The 19,160-nt window shown below is 42.3% G+C and overlaps 1 protein-coding gene and 1 pseudogene across 1 annotated transcript; both read left to right on the top strand.

Moving 5' to 3' along the window:
- Positions 1 to 2,106: 2,106 nt before the first annotated feature.
- LOC127683606 (TD and POZ domain-containing protein 1-like) lies at positions 2,107 to 3,192 on the top strand. The gene has a single exon (XM_052180929.1). The coding sequence runs from the start codon at positions 2,107 to 2,109 to the stop codon at positions 3,190 to 3,192; it is 1,086 nt and encodes a 361-aa protein (XP_052036889.1).
- Positions 3,193 to 12,618: 9,426 nt separating this feature from the next.
- Positions 12,619 to 13,713, top strand: LOC127683605 (TD and POZ domain-containing protein 2-like; annotated as a pseudogene).
- Positions 13,714 to 19,160: the final 5,447 nt, after the last annotated feature.

The raw sequence follows: 19,160 nt of genomic DNA, 5'->3' as shown, positions 1-19,160 counted from the left end.
AATAAAAAAAAGATAAAAAAGAAAAAAAAGATGGTGCTGAAGCAAAAGCATAGGAAATCCTTATCTTCCTACAAAAAAGATGGCAGACACTTACAAGACTGCCCAGAACAAAGGTAGTGCTGAAGGAGTGGATGGGAGAACAGGGGGATGGAAGGGAGCTTATGTGACTTCGGGGAGTGGGGGACCTGAAAAGGGGAAATCATTTGAAATGTAAATAAAAAATATATCGAATAAAAAAAAGATACAAAAGAAAAAAAAGATGGTGCTGAAGCAAAAGCATAGGAAAACCTTATCTTCCTACAAAAAAGATGGCAGACACTCACAAGACTGCCCAGAACAAAGGTAGCACTGAAGCTACAACTCTGCCTAGAGGAATGTAATGTGTTTGTTATATGTGGGAATGGCAGAAATAATTGTGCATCAGCAGATAACATGTAAAAGGATATACGTATGGAGATGAATGGACACATTTTGTCTGGTGGACAGCAGGTCTCCCCTTTCACTGTAGTCAGCCTCTGTTGATGTGTACAGAGCAGTGGGTCTGATCTGTGCATGGAGCAGCTCAGCTGTCACACCTGGTTTAGAGCTGATGCAGAACATAATGGAAAGTATTCAGAGAGCTGACAGTGGTGGTGGTGCGGGGACCCCGGGAGCACAGAAGCATAGGCAGCAGCTCAACCTAGTGTAAGTAGGGCACAAGTGGGGCAGGGCAAGGAAGGAAGCACCTTGGGTGGGCCAGGGAATAAGAGGCAGGGCCTGCAGCTGTGCTCTGTCTGCCTGCAACTCTGCTCTAGCACAGCATGTTTTGTGTCCCATCGTGTTGGGTCAGGCAGGGAGCAAGAAAGCAAGGGGGAACAGAGATAGGAGAATAGAGGCAGCCTTAGATCAAGGTGGAACACTGTTTCTCAGTGTTTATCATACCACAATCAAGGCAGCCTTCTCACTGTGCCTGTATGTGGGAGGGAGAGCAAAGAAGTAAAGTTGCAAGAGAAGAAGGTAGTGGGAGGGGGCCCTGCATAGAAATCTTTCCATTTATCTGAATGGCTGGTGAGAGGTTTGTAAAAATTTAAGTGCCCTCAAACAGCAATGGAGAGTTATTGCTTAATGGATATTGGGGCCAAATTTAGCCTGTGAATTTGGAAGCCTTTAAGAGTCCGTGGCATCTCAGGAGGGAGCATGGGAGTGTCAGCGAAGATATACCCTTTCTGGGTGAGATCGGCAGTTATTAATTTCTGCTAGCAGTATTCTGAGGAAATGTTTATAACTAAACAACAAGAGGGTCAGTTCACTAAGACCTCAAGCATTGCGTTGTGGTCTGAGCTCAGGCCAGTACCTGAGTGGGCTGTGAGGAGAATGGTCCACACAGGCCTGGGGTTTCACAACAGTGAGAAAAGGAAATGATGCAGAGGAGAGAGGAAATCTCACTCAAGGGAAAATGTCCTAAAATGAGGAGTGAGCAAGGATGCCAGTCTTAAAGACTGTAAATGTCACCATCCACCAGGACACCATAAAGTGGCTGTGAGGTCAACACCCCTCCCTTGGGACCAGGGGATGTATACACTGACCAGTGTGGGAGAGGGAGCTAACCAATTTGCTGATGTTTGGATGGATAGCTCTAGAGAGCAATATTGTTGCTGGCAAGTTCATGTGGCAGTGGGAGATGTTAACCTGTAAGTTTCTAAATCTGAGTCACAACATCAATGCTGTGTTTTATAAAAAGAAATGCAGGACATGCCTATGGTAAGGGTGGGAGGGGTACTCTGGCTGGACCATGCTAAGGCTTCCCTTGCCCCTAGGGTACCAGTCATATGACAGGACTAGCATAGAATAGAGTTTATTTGCAGCCTTGGGAGGGGAGTTAAGTAGGGATACTAAGAGAGGAGATGAAGAGGGAGAGGGAAAGAGAGAGAGACAATGAAAGACAGACAGAGAGAGAGAGAGAGAGAGAGAGAGAGAGAGAGAGAGAGAGAGAGAGAGAGAGATTTAGAGAAATTGAAACTCAAATCGAATGTGTACCTATAATTGTATCCAAGAGGAAGACATATAAGTAACTTCTAGTTCTTCTTTCAGATCACCTTTAACTTCCAAATTCTACCTCCTTCAGAAATGTCAGGAGAAATGGAAGCCAAGAGCTGGGACTCCACACAGAACAGTGTTCAGAAATTGTGCTATGAGTGGACCATTAGCAACTTTTCAACTTACATGTGGGGGATTCAGAAAGAGATTACAAGCCCAGTGTTCTCATCAGAGGCCAGTGAAGAAGTGGCGTGGTGTTTGAGAGTACACACAAATGGGGTTGATGAAGAAAGCAAAGGTTTCCTGTCAGTTCACCTGGTGTTGATCAGCCAACCAGGAAGCCTAGTTTGGGCCAAGTTCCAGTTCTGGATCATAAATTTCCAAGGAGAGAAATTTCAAAGTATGAAGTGCACGAAAGCTGCCTGCTTTCTGCCAAATAAACCACTGGGATTCAAAAAGTTCCTCTCTCGAGATTTCCTCCTCTCCCTTCAGCACTGGCTTGTCCCTCAAGACCAGCTCACCCTTTGCTGCAAGGTGAACATAATAGGAGCCTTCTTTAGCATGCCTGAACAGAACATAACACCTGCAATCAAGAATACAGGGCAGATGTTGATAGATGACCTAACAAAGCTGTGGGAGAAATCTCTTTTCACAGACTGCTCCCTATTGGTAGGTGACCATGAATTCAGGGCTCACAAGGCCATCCTAGCAGCTCGCTCTCCAGTGTTCAGAGCCATGTTTGAACATGAAATGCAGGAGAGGCTAACCAACGTTGTGAAGATCCCTGACCTGGATCCTCAGGTCTTCAAGGAGATGATGGACTTCATCTACACAGGGAAGGCACCACACCTCAACAGCTACCCTATGGCCACTGGTGTGCTGACAGCAGCTGACAGGTATGGCCTGGAGTACTTGATGGTCATGTGTGAGCATGCCCTCTGCAGGATCCTCTCTGTGGAGAATGCTGCACACACTCTCATCCTGGCTGACCTCCACAGCAGAAAGAATCTAAAGACCCAGGCCCTGAATTTCATTGCACTTCATTCCTCTGAGGTCTCTGAGACCTCGGAGTGGAAGTCAATGTTGGAGTCACATCCCCGCTTGGCAGCTGAAACCTTCCACTCCCTGGATTCTGCACAGAGAATATTTTCTTTGAGCCCTCACTCAAACGCCTAAAGAGATTTTAGAAGCTAGTCAGACATGTCCAACACCTGTCTTCCAATGGCAACACCCAATGTAGCTATCAATGACTTCTGGTTAGAGTACAGTATTATGGGAGCATTTATACAGAATCTGTGGCAAGACAGCATGGTGGCTCAAGATTAAAACAGCTGTACTATGTTAAAATGGCAGGTGTGAGAAGGGCAGCACAAGAGTCTGGGTCAATCAAGTTGACATCTGCCCTGTTGATGTTCTTGTTTATTTTTTGACTGACACGTTGGAAACTGGGATTCAAGTTAGGTGCTGACCCTAAGCACAGCTCAACAGAGTTTCATCCAGGAAAACTGTATGTACTGATCTAAACAGAACAAATGACCAGGGCCCAGAGAAAGGGAGAAATCAAACATGAATGTTTATTTATCTGAGACTAAAATGACAATGAAGACTTTTTAAAGGCTCAGTTTGTGGGAACTCAGCTGCAAAAGGAATTACTGCTCTCTCAGAAAACTGATTCAGTTCCAGCAGACAGAGGAGAGTTTTTTCAGCCACCTGTAACTGGTGATGCAGTGGATCTGAGACACTTTTCTGGTCTCAATGGGCACAAACAGTTCTGTATACAAAACCTTAACCTAATAAAATATAATAAAAATAAAACAGTTGAAATCATTCGGTGGATTTCAGAGCTGTTTATGTTCCGAGAAATCACATATAGTCCAATCAGCTCTGCTCAGCTCAAGATATTTGTGCAGACTTTCTTACCAGTATTAGAAATCCTTTGTCTTTTTCTTGGCATCTAAATTAGCAAAAAGCTCCATCATCATGCTTTTATGATGACTAAGAAGAGTAGACCAATGTAGAGGAAGTCTACTCCTCCTGGGAGGGAAGTGTTTGTTGGTCAAGATATGCAAGAATCTTTTATGTATTTTGAAAACATTTGCAGGGATTCATTTCATATGGATTCATGCACCGTAGGCCAGTAGTTCCTCCTCTTCTCAATGTTGTGCCCTCTTAAAATAGTTCTTGTTGTGGTCAACCAGAAGCATTAAATTACTTTGTGGCTACTTCATAACTGTAGTGTGGCTCCTGTTAGGAATTATATTGTAAAATCGGATATAGAGGATTTTTGATATTCAACCCCCATGAAATGGTCATTACTCTTCCAAAGAGGATGAGGAAGCCACAGGTTGAGAACCATGGCTCCAGGCCATGCTTTCTGTAACACCAGCCAGACCTCTTATAGAACTTCTCATACTAAAGTTCTCCCAGACCCAATTCCACAATCTCTGTCAACCTCTGTACCACAATACCAGTGGGAGTCTTCACTGTCCATTCGTTTTATATCCACGGATGCCATATATCTTTCCCTTCTGGCCTCCGTCTGAAGTTCTTCAGGTGAAAATTCTTTGTTTAGCTTTGTACCCCATTTTTTATAGGGTTATTTGGTTCTCTGGGGTTTAAGTTCTTGAGTTCTTTGTATATATTGGATATTAGTCCTCTGTTGGATTTAGGGTTGGTGAAGATCCTTTCCCAATCTGTTGGGTGACATTCTGTCCTTTTGACAGTGTCCTTTGCCTTACAGAAATTTTGTAATTTTATGAGGTCCCATTTGTCAATTCTTGATCTTAGAGCATAAGCTATTGGTGTTCTATTCAGGAACTTTCCCCCTGTGCCCATGTCCTCAAGGGTCTACCCCAGTTTTTTTTGTTTTTTTTTTTTTTTGGCCTTGAATTTATTTTTTTTTTAGATTCGATATATTTTTTATTTACATTTCAAATGATTTCCCCTTTTCTAGCCCCCACTCCCCGAAAGTCCCGTAAGCCCCCTTCTCTTCCCCTGTGCTCCCACCCACCCCTTACCACTTCCCTGTTCTGGTTTTGCTGAATACTGCTTCACTGAGTCTTTCCAGAACAAGGGGCCACTCTTCCTTTCTTCTTGTACCTCATTTGATGTGTGGATTATGTTTTGGGTATTCCAGTTTTCTAGGTTAATATCCACTTATTAGTGAGTGCATACCATGATTCACCTTTTGAGTCAGGGTTACCTCACTTAGTATGATGTTCTCTAGCTCCATCCATTTGCCTAAGAATTTCATGAATTCATTGTTTCTAATGGCTGAATAGTACTCCATTGTGTAGATATACCACATTTTTTTTGCATCCACTCTTCTGTTGAGGGATTCCTGGGTTCTTTCCAGCATCTGGCAATTATAAATAGGGCTGCTATGAACATAGTAGAGCATGTATCCTTATTACATGCTGGGGAATCTTCTGGGTATATGCCCAGGAGTGGTATAGCAGGATCTTCTGGAAGTGAGGTGCCCAGGTTTCGGAGGAACAGCCAGACTGCTTTCCAGAGTGGTTGTACCAATTTGCAACCCCACCAGCAGTGGAGGAGTGTTCCTCTTTCTCCACACCCTCTCCAACACCTGCTGTCTCCTGAATTTCTAATCCTAGCCATTCTGACTGGTGTAAGGTGAAATCTCAGGGTTGTTTTGATTTGCATTTCCCTAATCACTAATGAAGCTGAGCATTTTTAAAGATGCTTCTCCGCCATCTGACGTTCTTCAGGTGAGAATTCTTTGTTTAACTCTGTTTCCCATTTTTTAATAGGGTTGTTTGGTTTTCTGGAGTCTAACTTCCTGAGTTCTTTATATATATTGGATATTAGCCCTCTATCTGATGTAGGATTGGTGAAGATCTTTTCCCAATTTGTTGGTTGCCGATTTGTCCTCTTGATGGTGTCCTCTGCCTTACAGAAACTTTGTAATTTTATGACGTCACATTTGTCAATTCTTGATCTTAGAGCATACGCTATTGGTGTTCTGTTCAGAAACTTTCACCCTGTACTGATGTCCTCAAGGGTCTTCCCCAGTTTCTTTTCTAATAGCTTCAAAGTGTCTGGCTTCAGAGGACCTTGATCCATTTGGATTTGAGCTTAGTACAAAGAGACAAGGATGGATCAATTCGCATTCTTCTGCATGCTGACCTCCAGTTGAACCAGCATCATTTGTTGAAAAGGTTATCTTTTTTCCATTGGATGTTTTCAGCCTCTTTGTCGAGGATCAAGTGGTCATAGGTGTGTGGGTTCATTTCTGGATCTTCAATCCTGTTCCATGGATCCTCCTGCCTGTCACTGTACCAATACCATGCAGTTTTTTAACACTATTGCTCTGTAGTATTGCTTGAGGTCAGGGATACTGATTCCTCCAGACTTTCTTATGTTGCTGAGAATAGTTTTATCTATCCTGGTTTTTTTGTTATTCCAGATGAATTTGATAATTGCTCTTTCTAACTCTGTGAAGAATTGAGTTGGGATTTTGATGGGTATTGCATTGACTCTGTATATTGCTTTTGACAAAATGGCCATTTTAACTATATTGATTCTACCGATCCACCCAGTTTCTTTTCTATTAGTTTCAGTGTGTCAGGTTTTATGTGGAGATCCTTGATCCACTTGTAGTTGAGCTTAGTAAAAGGAGATAAGAAAGGATCAATTTGTATTCTTCTGCATGCTGACCTCCAGATGAACCAGCACCATTTGTTGAAAAGTCTATCTTTTTTCCACTGGATGTTTGCAGCTCTTTTGTCAAATATCAAGTGACCATAGGTGTGTCGCTTCATTTCTGGGTCTTCAATCTTATTCCATGGATCACTTGCCTGTCATTGCATCAACACCATGCAGTTTTTAACACTATTGCTCTGTAGTAAAGTTTGATGTCCAGGATACTGATTCCCCCAGAAGTTCTTGTATTGTTGAGAATAGTTTTAGCTATCCTGGGTTTTTTGTTATTCCCGATGAATTTGAGAATTGCTTTTTTTTTTAAAAATTCCATTTATTTTTTATTTACATTTCAAATGATTTCTTCTTTCCTGGCTCCCCACTTCCTGAAAGTCCCATATGCCCTCTCCCCTCCTCCTTTTCCCCCATCCACCCCTTCCCATTTCTTTGTTCTGGTATTGCCCTATACATCTGCACTGAGCCTTTCCAGATCCAGTGGCCACTCCTCCATTCTTCTTGGACATCATTTGATATGTGGATTATGACTTGGGTATTCCAAGTTTCTAGACTAATATCCACTTACCAGTGAGCACATACCATGATATAGGTCTTTTGAGACGGGGTTACCTCACTTAGTATGATGTTCTCCAGCTCCATCCATTTGTCTAAGAATTTCATGAATTCATTGTTTCTAATGGCTGAATAGTACTCCACTGGGTATATATACCACATTTTTTGTATTCATTCCTCCATTTATGGAAACCTTGTTTCTTTCCGACTGCTGGCTATTATAAAAAGGGCTTCTATGAACATAGAGGAGCATGTATCCTTATTACATCAAATTGCTCTTTCTAACTCTATGAAGAACTGAGTTGGGATTTTGAAAGGGATTGCATTGAATCTGTAGATTGCTTTTGATAAAATGGCCATTTTAACTATATTAATCCTGCCAATCCATGAGCATGGGCGAATTTTCCATTTTCTGAGGTCTTCTTCCAATTCCTTCTTCAGAGACTTGAAGATCTTTTCATACATATCTTTCACTTGTTTGGTCATAGTGACACCAAGATACTTTCTGTTTTTTGTGGCTATTGTGAAGGGTGTCATTTCCCTAATTTCTTTCTCAGTCTGCTTATCCTTTGAGTATAGGAAGGCTACCGATTTGCTTGAGTTGATTTTGTAACGAGCCACTTTGCTGAAGTTGTTTATCAGCTGTCAGACACTCTGAAGCTAATAGAAAAGATACTGGGGAAGACCCTTGAGGACATCGGTACAGGGGGAAAGTTCCTGAACAGAACACCAATAGCTTATGCTCTAAGATCAAGAATTGACAAATGGGACCTCATAAAATTACAAAGTTTCTGTAAAGCAAAGGACACCATCAAAAGGACAAATTGGCAACCAACAAATTGGGAAAAGATCTTCACCAACCCTACATCAGATAGAGGGCTAATATCCAATATATATAAAGAACTCAAGAAGTTAGATTCTATAAAATGAAATAACCCTATTAAAAAAATGGAGTACAGAGTTAAACAAAGAATTTTCACCTGAAGAACTTTGGATGGCGGAGAAGCATCTTAAAAACTGCTCAGCTTCATTAGTCATTAGGGAAATGCAAATCAAAACAACCCTGAGATTTCACTTTACACCAGTCAGAATGGCTAAGATTAAAAATTCAGGAGATAGCAGATGTTGGCGAGCATGTGGAGAAAGAGGAACATTCCTCCACTGCTGGTGGGATTGCAAATTGGTACAACCACTCTGGAAATCAGTCTGGCGGTTCCTCCAAAAACTGGGCACCTCACTTCCAGAAGATCCTGCTATACCACTCCTGGGCATAAACCCAGAAGATTCCCCAGCATGTAATAAGGATACATGTTTCACTATGTTCATAGCAGCCCTATTTATAATTGCCAGAAGCTGGAAAGAACCCAGGTATCCCTCAACAGAAGAGTGGATGCAAAAAAATGTGGTATATATACACAATGGAGTACCATTCAGCCATTGGAAACAATGAATTCATGAAATTCTTAGGCAAATGGATGGAGCTGGAGAACATCATACTAAGTGAGGTAAACCAGACACAAAAGATGAATTATGGTAAGCATTCACTAGTAAGTAGATATTAACCTAGAAAACTGGAATACCAAAAACATAATCCACACATTAAATGAGGTACAAGAAGAACAGAGGAGTGGCCCCTTGTTCTGGAAAGACTCAGTGAAGCAGTATAGGGCAAAACCAGGCAGTTTTCTTCTTTCAGGAGCCAGTCCACATATACAAGCAGTCATCCATGGGAAGCTGCATCTGTGTGTTTGGCAGGAGATTGAATTGGGGACCTCAACATGCTAGGCAAGTTCCCAAGCATTGAGCTAAATGTTTCCACACTTTGTACCCTCATTACTCCCACAGGCCCTTTCTTTCTTTCTTAATATTTATCAGATTTTCCTTCAGAAAACTTGGTCCAAGAAGGATGCAGAGCATCTAACATTGTGTTTCTGAGACTGATGTTACTCATAATTTGTTGTATCAGTGTACAAGGGAGCTCAGGTCTCCTTTCTCAGCACCACAGAGTATAAGACAAGGCTATTTCTAAGAATTGAAGGTAAACATCATCTACATCAAGAATTGAAGTATAACAAAAATTACGTTACTGCAAAACCCATGAGGGGATTTAAAAAGCTCAGCTTTTGAGCTTTTCTGCTCTCCCATGGGCATTGGCTTCTCCCTGCAGACCAGCCCACCCTGTGCTGCAAGGTGAGCATGGTACAAGGCTCCTTCAGCATTTCTGGACAAAACAGGAAGCTTTCAATCATCGTTCCAAAAAAATCTGAGACATCCACCTATGCTGTCTTCTATTCAAGAAAATGGTTAAGGGCTGGAGAGATGGCTCTCTGGTTATGAGCACTGATCTCTCTTCCTGAGTTCCTGAGTTCAATTCCCAGCAACCACATGGTGGCTCACAACCATTCATAGTAAGGTCTGACACCCTCTTCTGGTGTGTCTGAGGACAACTACAGTGTACTTACATATAATAAGTAAATAAAGCTGTAAAAGAAAAGAAAATGGTTAGGATGACTTCTGTTTGGACACATAGGATTCAGTCATGATCAGTTGATTCAGTGTCCAGAACGTGTGTGAGGCATTTCCAGACATTTCCGTGATAGAAGTCATTCAGGATGCAAACCCCAACACATACAAAGCATTTACAGTTAAAACTAAAACCAAGGTGTATTTGATCATAGTCCATAGTGTTGGAGTGTAGAGCCAGGGAAGTTTTAGTGATCTCCTAAAATACAGAGAGGTGCTCTTTTGCAACTCAAGAAGGATCTTTATTTTATTTGAGTTAGCTCCTGCCACACCATATCCATGTAAGGTGATTTCGGTGTTTGGGGAGCCCTGGATATCTATGTGGCAAGGCCATATACTAAGCAGCAAGCAGGGAGTAAATGTGAAAACATCTAATTGTAAAGCTACTGTGACCTTTAACATAATTGGCTGGTGCTGGGTGTCATAACATAAACTATTTTTTTTTGTTTTGTTTTTCCTCTGAGACAGGGTTTCTCTGTGTAGCCCTGGATGTCCTGGAACTCACTTTGTAGACCAGGCTGGCCTCAAACTCAGAAATCTGCCTGCCTCCACCTCAAAATTGCTGGGATTAAAGGCGTGCTCCACCACCATGTGTCTAACATAAAGTTAATTTCTGTTCTCCTCTGCATTGGTGGTCATTAGCCAGGGGGTGGTTTTGTAATCTGGGGGTGCAGGTGTTGGTGGAATAACCTGGTCTTGTTGAGGATGTAAATTGAAGATGCTGGTCTTATTAGAGATTGGCTTAGAGAGTGATTAAGGGGGTGTAAATTGAAGATGCTGGTGTTATTGGAGATAGGCTCAGGTTTTGTTGAGGGGCAACTTGGAAACTAATGCTAGGTGCCAGGATGTTAATTTGAACAGGTTTTTAAAAATGGAGTCTGAACTTCAAAGATTTGACCATACATCAGGAATATCTGTATTCTCTAACCTTAGTTTTTCATGTTCAAGTTTCTGCTCCTGGATATATATTTTTGTTAGCTAAATTGCATCAATGAAAAGTGTGGGTTTTGTAATTAAAACACACCCCCACAGACCCTAAATTACCAGAAGCAAATGCAGCTGTTGATCTAGCTTTTATTACTTAGCCAGCATATTTAAAAAAAAAAACCTCCAGTGGGTTTAGAGCTTATGGAAAGGTGTTTGAGATATTTAGTGATAGTGGCAGAGAGTATTTAATTAAAGAACTACAAAAGATAAAAAAATAAGTGTACAGAAGCAACAGACTCCAGACCCGTAAAAAAGGCTGTTGGCAGTCAAGGAAAAACCAGAAGACTGCAGGAGGTGCCTAAAACAGATAGCTTCAGAGGAAGGAGGTAAGGGGGCCCTGAAGACCCTGAGGGGAAGTACAAAGTCTAAATGGAATAAAACACAGGAAAGTATAGAGCCATCTTCAGAGGTTTGCGGCTCTGATCCTGCCCACCATACAGGAGCTCTTCCACATGCCTTACATTTTGTGAACACTCAGACTCCTGAGCAGTTAAGGAAAGCACCCCTTCCCTGATCATGTTTATGGTAGCATTTGTAAGACCAGTGCATGTGTAAATAGTATCTGTGCAGAGATTTACATCATCTCTTTATTTATGCAAGGTTGTCCCTAGTAAGCAAAGTCTATTGGTGATGGTTATTCTTCTAGTCTGCACTACTTGTGGACATACTAAAGTGGAAGGCATGCCTTTTAAATTTTTTTCTTTTGCTTTTTTTCAAGACAGTGTTTCTCTGTGTAGCCATGGCTGTCCTGGAACTCACTTTGTAGACAAGGCTGGCCTTGAACTCAGAAATCTGCCTGCCTCTGCCTCCCTATTATTGGGATTAAAGGCGTGTGCCCCCAGTGCCCTGCGAATTTTTTTTCTTAAGTTGAAGTAGGTAGATTCAGTTCAAATGCAGATTCTTCTTGTCAGAAAAAACATACACATTTAATCTGAGAAAAACATACACCTTTAATCTGAGTCTTGAGGCAGAAAAACACACACCTTTAATCCAGATCTTCAGACTAGAAGACACTCCCTTAACTAGGCCACACCTTCTACTGGAGGCCCACAATAAGCATAAAGAAGAAGGAAGCTTTTTTCTTTGGCTTCCTGCTCTCATCTAAATAGCAAGCCCATTCCTTCACTGGCATTAGACCCTTCTTCTTAAGAATTCCAGTATATACTGAAGAACACCTGAGACTTCACACCTTGTGGAATAAGTAAATACTGACTGTAGTCATTGTTATATTAGCTAGACCTCAGCCTGTATGTTATTCTTCTATATTCTCTGTCTATTTACATAAAGGAATTCATTCTGTACATTCTCTATAGGACCCTGAAAATACAACACACTTGAGATGAGAATATATAAAGTTTTACAGACTTTCCTATCCAGAGGTGGATAGAATAGCCCAACTAGTGGCCACTGACCTAAGAGTCACGAAACTCAAACACATACACACACATAGAAATTCCAGTGTTTGGGGGAAAGAGAGAGGGGGGGAAGAGGGAAAGAGGGAGAGATGGAGGGAGAGGGAGAGGGGGAGGGAGATAGGCAAAGAGAGGGAGAGAGGGGGAGAGAGGGGGAGAGAGAGGGAGGGAAAGGGAGAGGGAGAGAGAGAGAGGAAAAGAGAGGGAGAGACGGAGAGAGAGGGAGAGAGGAAAAGGGAGACGGAGAGGGAGACGGAGAGGGAGAGAAAGAGAGAGAGAGAGAGAGAGAGAGAGAGAGAGAGAGAGAGAGAGAGAGAGAGAGAGAGAGAACTTAGGGAAATTGAAACTAAATTCCAAAGTATACCTATAATCGTGTTCAATAGGATGAAGAGTAAATAACCTCTGGTGTTCTCTCAGGTCAAGATTAACCTTCAAACTACCTCCAGCAGAAATGTCAGGGGACATGGAGACAAAGAGCTGGGGCTCCACACAGATCAGTGTAAAAAAAAAAATCTGCTATGAGTGGACTATAAGCAACTTCTCATTTTGCATGGGGGGAATTCAGAAAAGGATTTCAAGCCCAGTGTTCTCATTAGAGGCCAATGAAGAAATAGCATGGTGTTTGAGAGTACACCCAAACGGGGTTGATGAAGAAAGCAAAGATTACCTGTCAGTTTACCTGGGGTTGCTCAGCTGTCCAGAGAGCCCAGTTTGGGCAAAGTTCAAATTCTGGATCATAAATTCCCAAGGAGAGAAATGCCAAAGTATGAAGAACCCCAATGTCGTAAGTTTTCAGCAATACGAAAAGTGGGGATTCAAAAAGTTCATCCTTCTAGGTTTCCTCCTCTCCCATCAGCAATGGCTTGTCCCTGAAGACCAGCTCAGCCTCTGCTGCAAGGTGAGCATAATAGGAGCCATCTTTGCATGCCTGGACAGATCATGACACCTGCAATCAAGGAGCCAAGACAGATGTTGAGAGATGACCTAGCAAAGCTGTGGGAGAAATCTCTCTTCAAAGACTGAACCCTATTGGTAGGTGGCCATGTATTCAGGGCTCACAACGCCATCCTAGCAGCTTGTTCTCCAGTTTTCAGAGCCATGTTTGAACATTAAATGATGAGAGCCTAAAGAACCTTGTTGAGATCCATGACCTGGACCCTCAGGTCTTCCAGATGATGTACTTCATCTACTCAGGGGAAAAACACCACACCTCAACAGCAACTCCATGGCCACTGGTGAGCTGGCAGCTGCTGACAAGTATGGCCTGGAGGACTTGAAGGTCATGTATGAGGATGCCCTCTTCAGGATACTCTCTGTGGAGAAAGCTGCAGACACTCTCATCCTGGCTGACCTGCACAGCACACAGTGGCTCAAGAATCAGGCCCTGGATTTCATTGCACTTCATTTCTCTGAAGTCTCTGAGAACTCAGAGTGGAAGGCAATGTTGGAGTCACATCCCTATTTGGCGGCTGAAGCCTTCCACTCCCTGGATTCTGCACAGAATGTTGTCTTTGAGCCCTCACTCAAAGGCATAAAGAGATTTTAGGAGCTAGTCAGATATGACCAACACCTGTCTTCCAATGGCAGCACCCAATGTAGTTACCAATGACTTCTGGTTAGAGTACAGTATTGCTGGAGCATTTACACTGCATCTGCAAGAAAGCAGCATGGTGGCTCAGAATTTAAAACAGCTCTACTATGTTAAAATTGCAGGTGTGAATGGCAGAACAGGAGTCTCACACAATCTAGATGATATCTGCCCTGTTGAAGTTCTTGTTTGTTTTTGTCTGACATGATGGAAACTGGGATTCAAGTTAGGTGCTGACCATAAATAAGCACAGCCCAAAGGAATTTCATTGGGGGAAACTGTATGGACTGATCCAAACAGAACAAATGACCAGGGCCCAAAGAAAGGGAGATATCAAACATGAATATTTATTTATCTGAGACTTAAATGACAATGAAGACTTTTTAAAGTTTCAGTTTGTGGGAACTCAGCTGCAAAAGGAATTACTGCTCTGTCAGAGAACTGTGGTTCAGTTCCCAGCACACCCAGGAGAGTTTTCAACCAACTGTAACTGGTCATTCAGAGGATCTGAGGCCCTTCTCTGGTCTTCATGGCCACAAACAGCTCTGTAAACAAAATCGTAACCCAATAAAATATAATATGAATAAAACATGTGAAATCAGTCTGTGGATTCCAGAGATGTTTAGGTTCAGAGAAGTCACATATAGTCCAATCAGCCCTGATCAGGTGTGGATATTCGTGGAGACTATATTACCAGAATTACAAACCCATTGTCTTTTTTCTTGGCATCTACATTAGCTAAAAGCTCCATCATCATGCTCTTATGATGACTAAGAAGTGTAGACCAATGTGGAGGAAGTCTCCTCCTCCTGGGAGAGAAGTGTTTGTTGGTCAAAGCATGCAAAAATCTTTTATTAATTTTGAAAACATTCAAAGAGATTTATTCATTATGTATTCATATTCCCTAGGCCAGTAGTTTCTCATCTTCTCAATGTTGTGCCCCCTTAATACCGTTCTTCCTGTTGTGGTCAACCAGAACCATTAAATAACTTGTTGGCTACTTCATTACTGTAGTGTGGCTCCCGTATGAATTATACTATAAAGATCTGATATAGAGGATATCTGATATCCAACCCCCATGAAATGGTCAATACTCCACCACAGAGGATGAGGGAGCCACAGTTTGAGAAGCATGGCTCCAGGCCATGCCTGCCTTCATACCAGATAGACTTCTTACAGAACTTCTTGTACTAAAGTTCCACCACACCTAATTCCACAATCTCAATTAACCTCTGTACCGCACCACCTGTGGGAGTCTTCACTGACCATTCTTTTTATATCTTGTGGATGCCACAGATCTTTCCCTTCTAGCCTCCCTACCCAACTCTATGCTCTGCCCCAGGCTTTAAGTACAGCTTGCACCCCTGCTAACACAAGTGTCACTCTTTCCATGGTAACAGAATGGTAAGGGCAGAATTAAAACTTGTCCTTTGCTTTCCCACTTACTATTTCCCCAATCCTATTCCAAGATTTATAGTGGGAAATTTGATGTGTTTTTTTTTCTGTCCTGTAAAGCACCAAACAAGTGGATCACAAAGACCTTCTCACCCATCTTCCTATAGCTGTTCAGTTGTTAAAGTGAATAGAATCCAGGCATGGATACACTGTTGCCATGTTCAGCCTGCCTGGAGTGAGAGGAAGTTCCCAAGGAATTAGCACTAGAACAATGGAAAGTCATGCCACGCTCAGCTGATCTGCTGAAGTTGTTACTTCAATATTCCTAATTCTGCTCCCTTTATGCTGACATCTTACAACCATCACAGACCGTCTTCATCAGGCTCTTATGTTCACTTGGATAATTGTTAACCTTGACCAAACAATCTCATCCATCTGGCCAGCCACATGGCCCCCACCTGAAACTTGCTTCCCATTTTTATAGTTTGACCTGGAAGATTTGTTGTATCACCAGTTAGACCCCTCTGTGAGAAAATACCTGTCAAAACAATATTTTTACATGCACCCAGAGCATCAGGTCCATCAGAGAGTCTGTGAAGGAGCTTCGGACTACTACTGTGCACAGTGGGGTTATGAAAGCACAGGTTCTACTGGGACTCTCACTAAAATCTGATTTCATCAAGCTAGTTGGGCTACCAACAAAAGAATACAAATGGAGGGACCCATGGCTCTGGCTGCATATGTAGCTTAGAATGGCCTTGTTGGAAATCATTGGGAGAAGTGGCTCTTGGTCTTGTGGGGGTTTTATGCTCCAGTAGAGGGGAATGCCTGGTCAGGAAGGCAGGAGTAGGTGCATGGGTAGGGGAGCACTCTCATAGAGGTAGGGGGAGGGGAATGGAATAGGGGGTTTTCAGAGGGGAGACTGGAAAGTGGATAACATTTGAAATGTAAGTAAAGAAAATATCCAATGAAAGAAAAGAAAAAAAGAAGAAAAACCTCCATGCTTCTCTCATGCATATTCACCTTATAGCCACATGACACTCAGCTTCACTGAAAGAAGAAAACAGGCCACTGGATGGGATTCAGGCTATATTTGGGGATGTAGAGCATGTACAAAAAAAGGAGTTACGTATGCATACAGATTCCAGGGTAAGCAATAGAAATACTCTCTTCTCTATCCAACAAGTTGTTAGACAGGTTCTGGCTGGCTATTGGGCCCAATAAAGTCCTTGCAAGGCTGGACTTCAGGCCCTAGCCTCTGCCTATGACCACACCTACCCTAACATAAGTGTCACTAAGTTTACTCGCTTCCTGTCTCAACAACCCACTCCACAATCATGACCCCTGCATTTATGAAAGCTTGTTCCAGATGATTGACTCCTCCTGTCCTGATTTGACATAGGACTGTTGGTTATGCTTAAATGCCTAGCCCACCTACTATGATAGAACAGCTCTCCCTGGAAACTATTCACAGACTACAGAAAGTACTCAGTGTACATGGCAGCATTCAGAGAGAGGTAAGCTCACCCTTCAGTAACAGAAGAAAGCCTCTGTATTGGGAATCAGTTATCCTCAGAACGTTCACATCTCTGCAATTTCATTGTAACTCCTACCAATTAAGAATATGAGTGCCTCTTGCTTCCAGAGGATGATAGGTGGGCTTGTGCATCAGGACTTACCCCTTGCAGACATTCCCTAGTTGTAAATGTATCATCTGATATTGGTATCCTGGCACAGTAGTTACCCCAATAACCTCCCACACAGGGGAAAGCATTCCCAATGAATTAGACTCTGTAGATCACCAGGTGAAAAGGGTTGCTGCACCTGTTGTGGTGTTCTCCACCTTGCTTGGTATAGGAGTAGCTGGTACAGCTGGCACAGGAACTTCTGCACTAGATCTTCAATCTACCAGGTGAACAAACTGAGAGACAGCAGCCTCACAATCATCACATTAGATGCAGAAAAAGCCTTTGACAAAATCCAACATCCTTCTTGACAAAAGTCCCAAGAGACAGGGATGTAACTGAATATAAAAAAGGCAGTTTAGAGCAAGCCCATAGCCAACCAACATCAACTTAAATGGAGAGAAACTTGAAAAATTCCACTAAAATCCAGACAAGGTAAGGTGGTCTCCTCTGTATATATACCTATTAAATAGGGCACTTGATGTCTTTGAGCAATAAGACCACTGAAGCAGATCAAGGGTATACAAATTAGAAAGGAAGAAGTCAAATATTGTTATTTGTATTAACATGACGGTAGACATATGTCTCTGCATGGTTCTAGAGGAGGTGCCGGAGCTGAATCGGGGAATTTTATACTATCTCCTATCCCTGACTGAGATGTTCTCTCTAACTCATAACTGCCTGGAAATGAAAAATTATTTTTCCAGCAGATTTACCCTGGTTATACAAAGAATATTTAAGAGTAGGCCAACTCTCAAGGAGTTGATGGCCTACACAAATGCTGAATTGTACTTTTTAATTTCTCTCATATGCTTTGTTTAGTCATTTTTCTACACTTTTGCTTTTATGTTTTGGTTCATGATTTTGTGTTTTATTGACTTTATGCATTTGTGTGTAAGTGCATGTAAGTTTCATGTGTGTTTTCTTTGTTTTTCATCCTGGTTTTGTTTTTCTGCTTGTCATCTAACTGGAAGGAGTGAGACCTGAGCAGTACAGTGAGTAGTGAGATGGGGAGGGACTGGAAGGAGATGGGGAAAGGCAAATTGTAATCTGAATATTTTGTGTGGAAAACTCATTTTCAATAAAAAAGAAAGAAAAGCAGGGCCTCTGTAAGGTGATTTTGTCATATGCTACTCCTTAGGAATAGGAAAGTACTCTCATACAAAAATTCAATCCAGGAATCCCAACATGTTTCTGATCGAGCAAGGATTTGGAGATTGAGAAAGTCCTGCTTAACCATGGCTTTGAGGCCTGCCTTGACTGTTGAGCTTCTACCATATAAAGAGTAAAAGAGTATAAAGGAAGTGAGGAGGTCCTTGCCAATTGGCTCTTCTACCATTATATCCCTAGAGCAGGTATCATTTATGAAGAAATGCATGTGTTGATCCTTCCTGACCTTCACACTGTAGGAATAAATTCCATGGTTTTAAATTACACAGTATAATGTAATTTATTATGCCAGAATGGTATTTTTTCTTAATTCCAATAACACAAGATAGAGCTAGTCAGCAGATACAAAAACCTGCAAAAATTTCCAATAGAGGAGACAATAAAATATTTTCATGGACTCCCAAACTTCTCAATATTAGTAATAGTCAGGGAATGGTGTGGACACAACTGTGTGGGAAGATGGAGAAACTATAGGGACAGAGGCTGAATTCCTCATTCCAAAGACTGATGCTGAGAGGATGAACCTGAAAGAAGAGATTGTGGTCTGTTAGCTCTGTATCCCAGATTCCTCAGAATTCACTTGTCAAGTTTCCCTTCAACTCGACCTCATGCTGAGGACAACTACAGGTGTGTAATCAGAATCAAATGGGACAGGGCCTGAGGAGATGACTGAGCACTTGGTGCTCTGGCTGCCAGTCAATAGAACCAGGTTTCATTCCTAGTAGCAATGGGCAACTCACAAAAGTCTAGCTGTCAGTCTCATGGGATCTAGTGCCTTCCTCTGGATTCTGTGGGTAGCACACATGCAGATAGGCATGCAGAAACAACACTCTAAACATGAAGTAAACCATTTTTCTAAAACATTCATTGAGGCAATAGAGATCCACAGGAGGGAGATAAGGTTTTTCTCAGAATTGGGAGAACCAGCTAAGTGTACTGGCTGGTTTTGTGTGTCAACTTGACACAGACTGGAGTTATCACAGAGAAAGGAGCTTCAGTTGGGGAAGTGCCTCCATGAGATCCAGCTGTGGGGCATTTTCTCAATTAGTGATCAAGTGGGGAGGGCCCCTTGTGGGTGGTACCACCAGGGGAGCAAGCCAGTAAGGAACATCTATTCATGGCCTCTGCATCAGCTCCTGCTTCCTGACCTGTTTG

The sequence above is a fragment of the Apodemus sylvaticus genome, chromosome 4 (genome assembly GCF_947179515.1).
Source record: "Apodemus sylvaticus chromosome 4, mApoSyl1.1, whole genome shotgun sequence".
In the NCBI taxonomy this organism is placed as follows: Eukaryota; Metazoa; Chordata; class Mammalia; order Rodentia; family Muridae; genus Apodemus; species Apodemus sylvaticus.
Note: the sequence above shows the minus strand (reverse complement) of the source record. Positions and strands in the feature narration are given on the sequence as shown.

Bases quoted from the DNA above. Each gene is read 5' to 3' on its own strand.
- LOC127683606 (XM_052180929.1), top strand. From the start codon at position 2,107: ATGTCAGGAGAAATGGAAGCCAAGAGCTGGGACTCCACACAGAACAGT.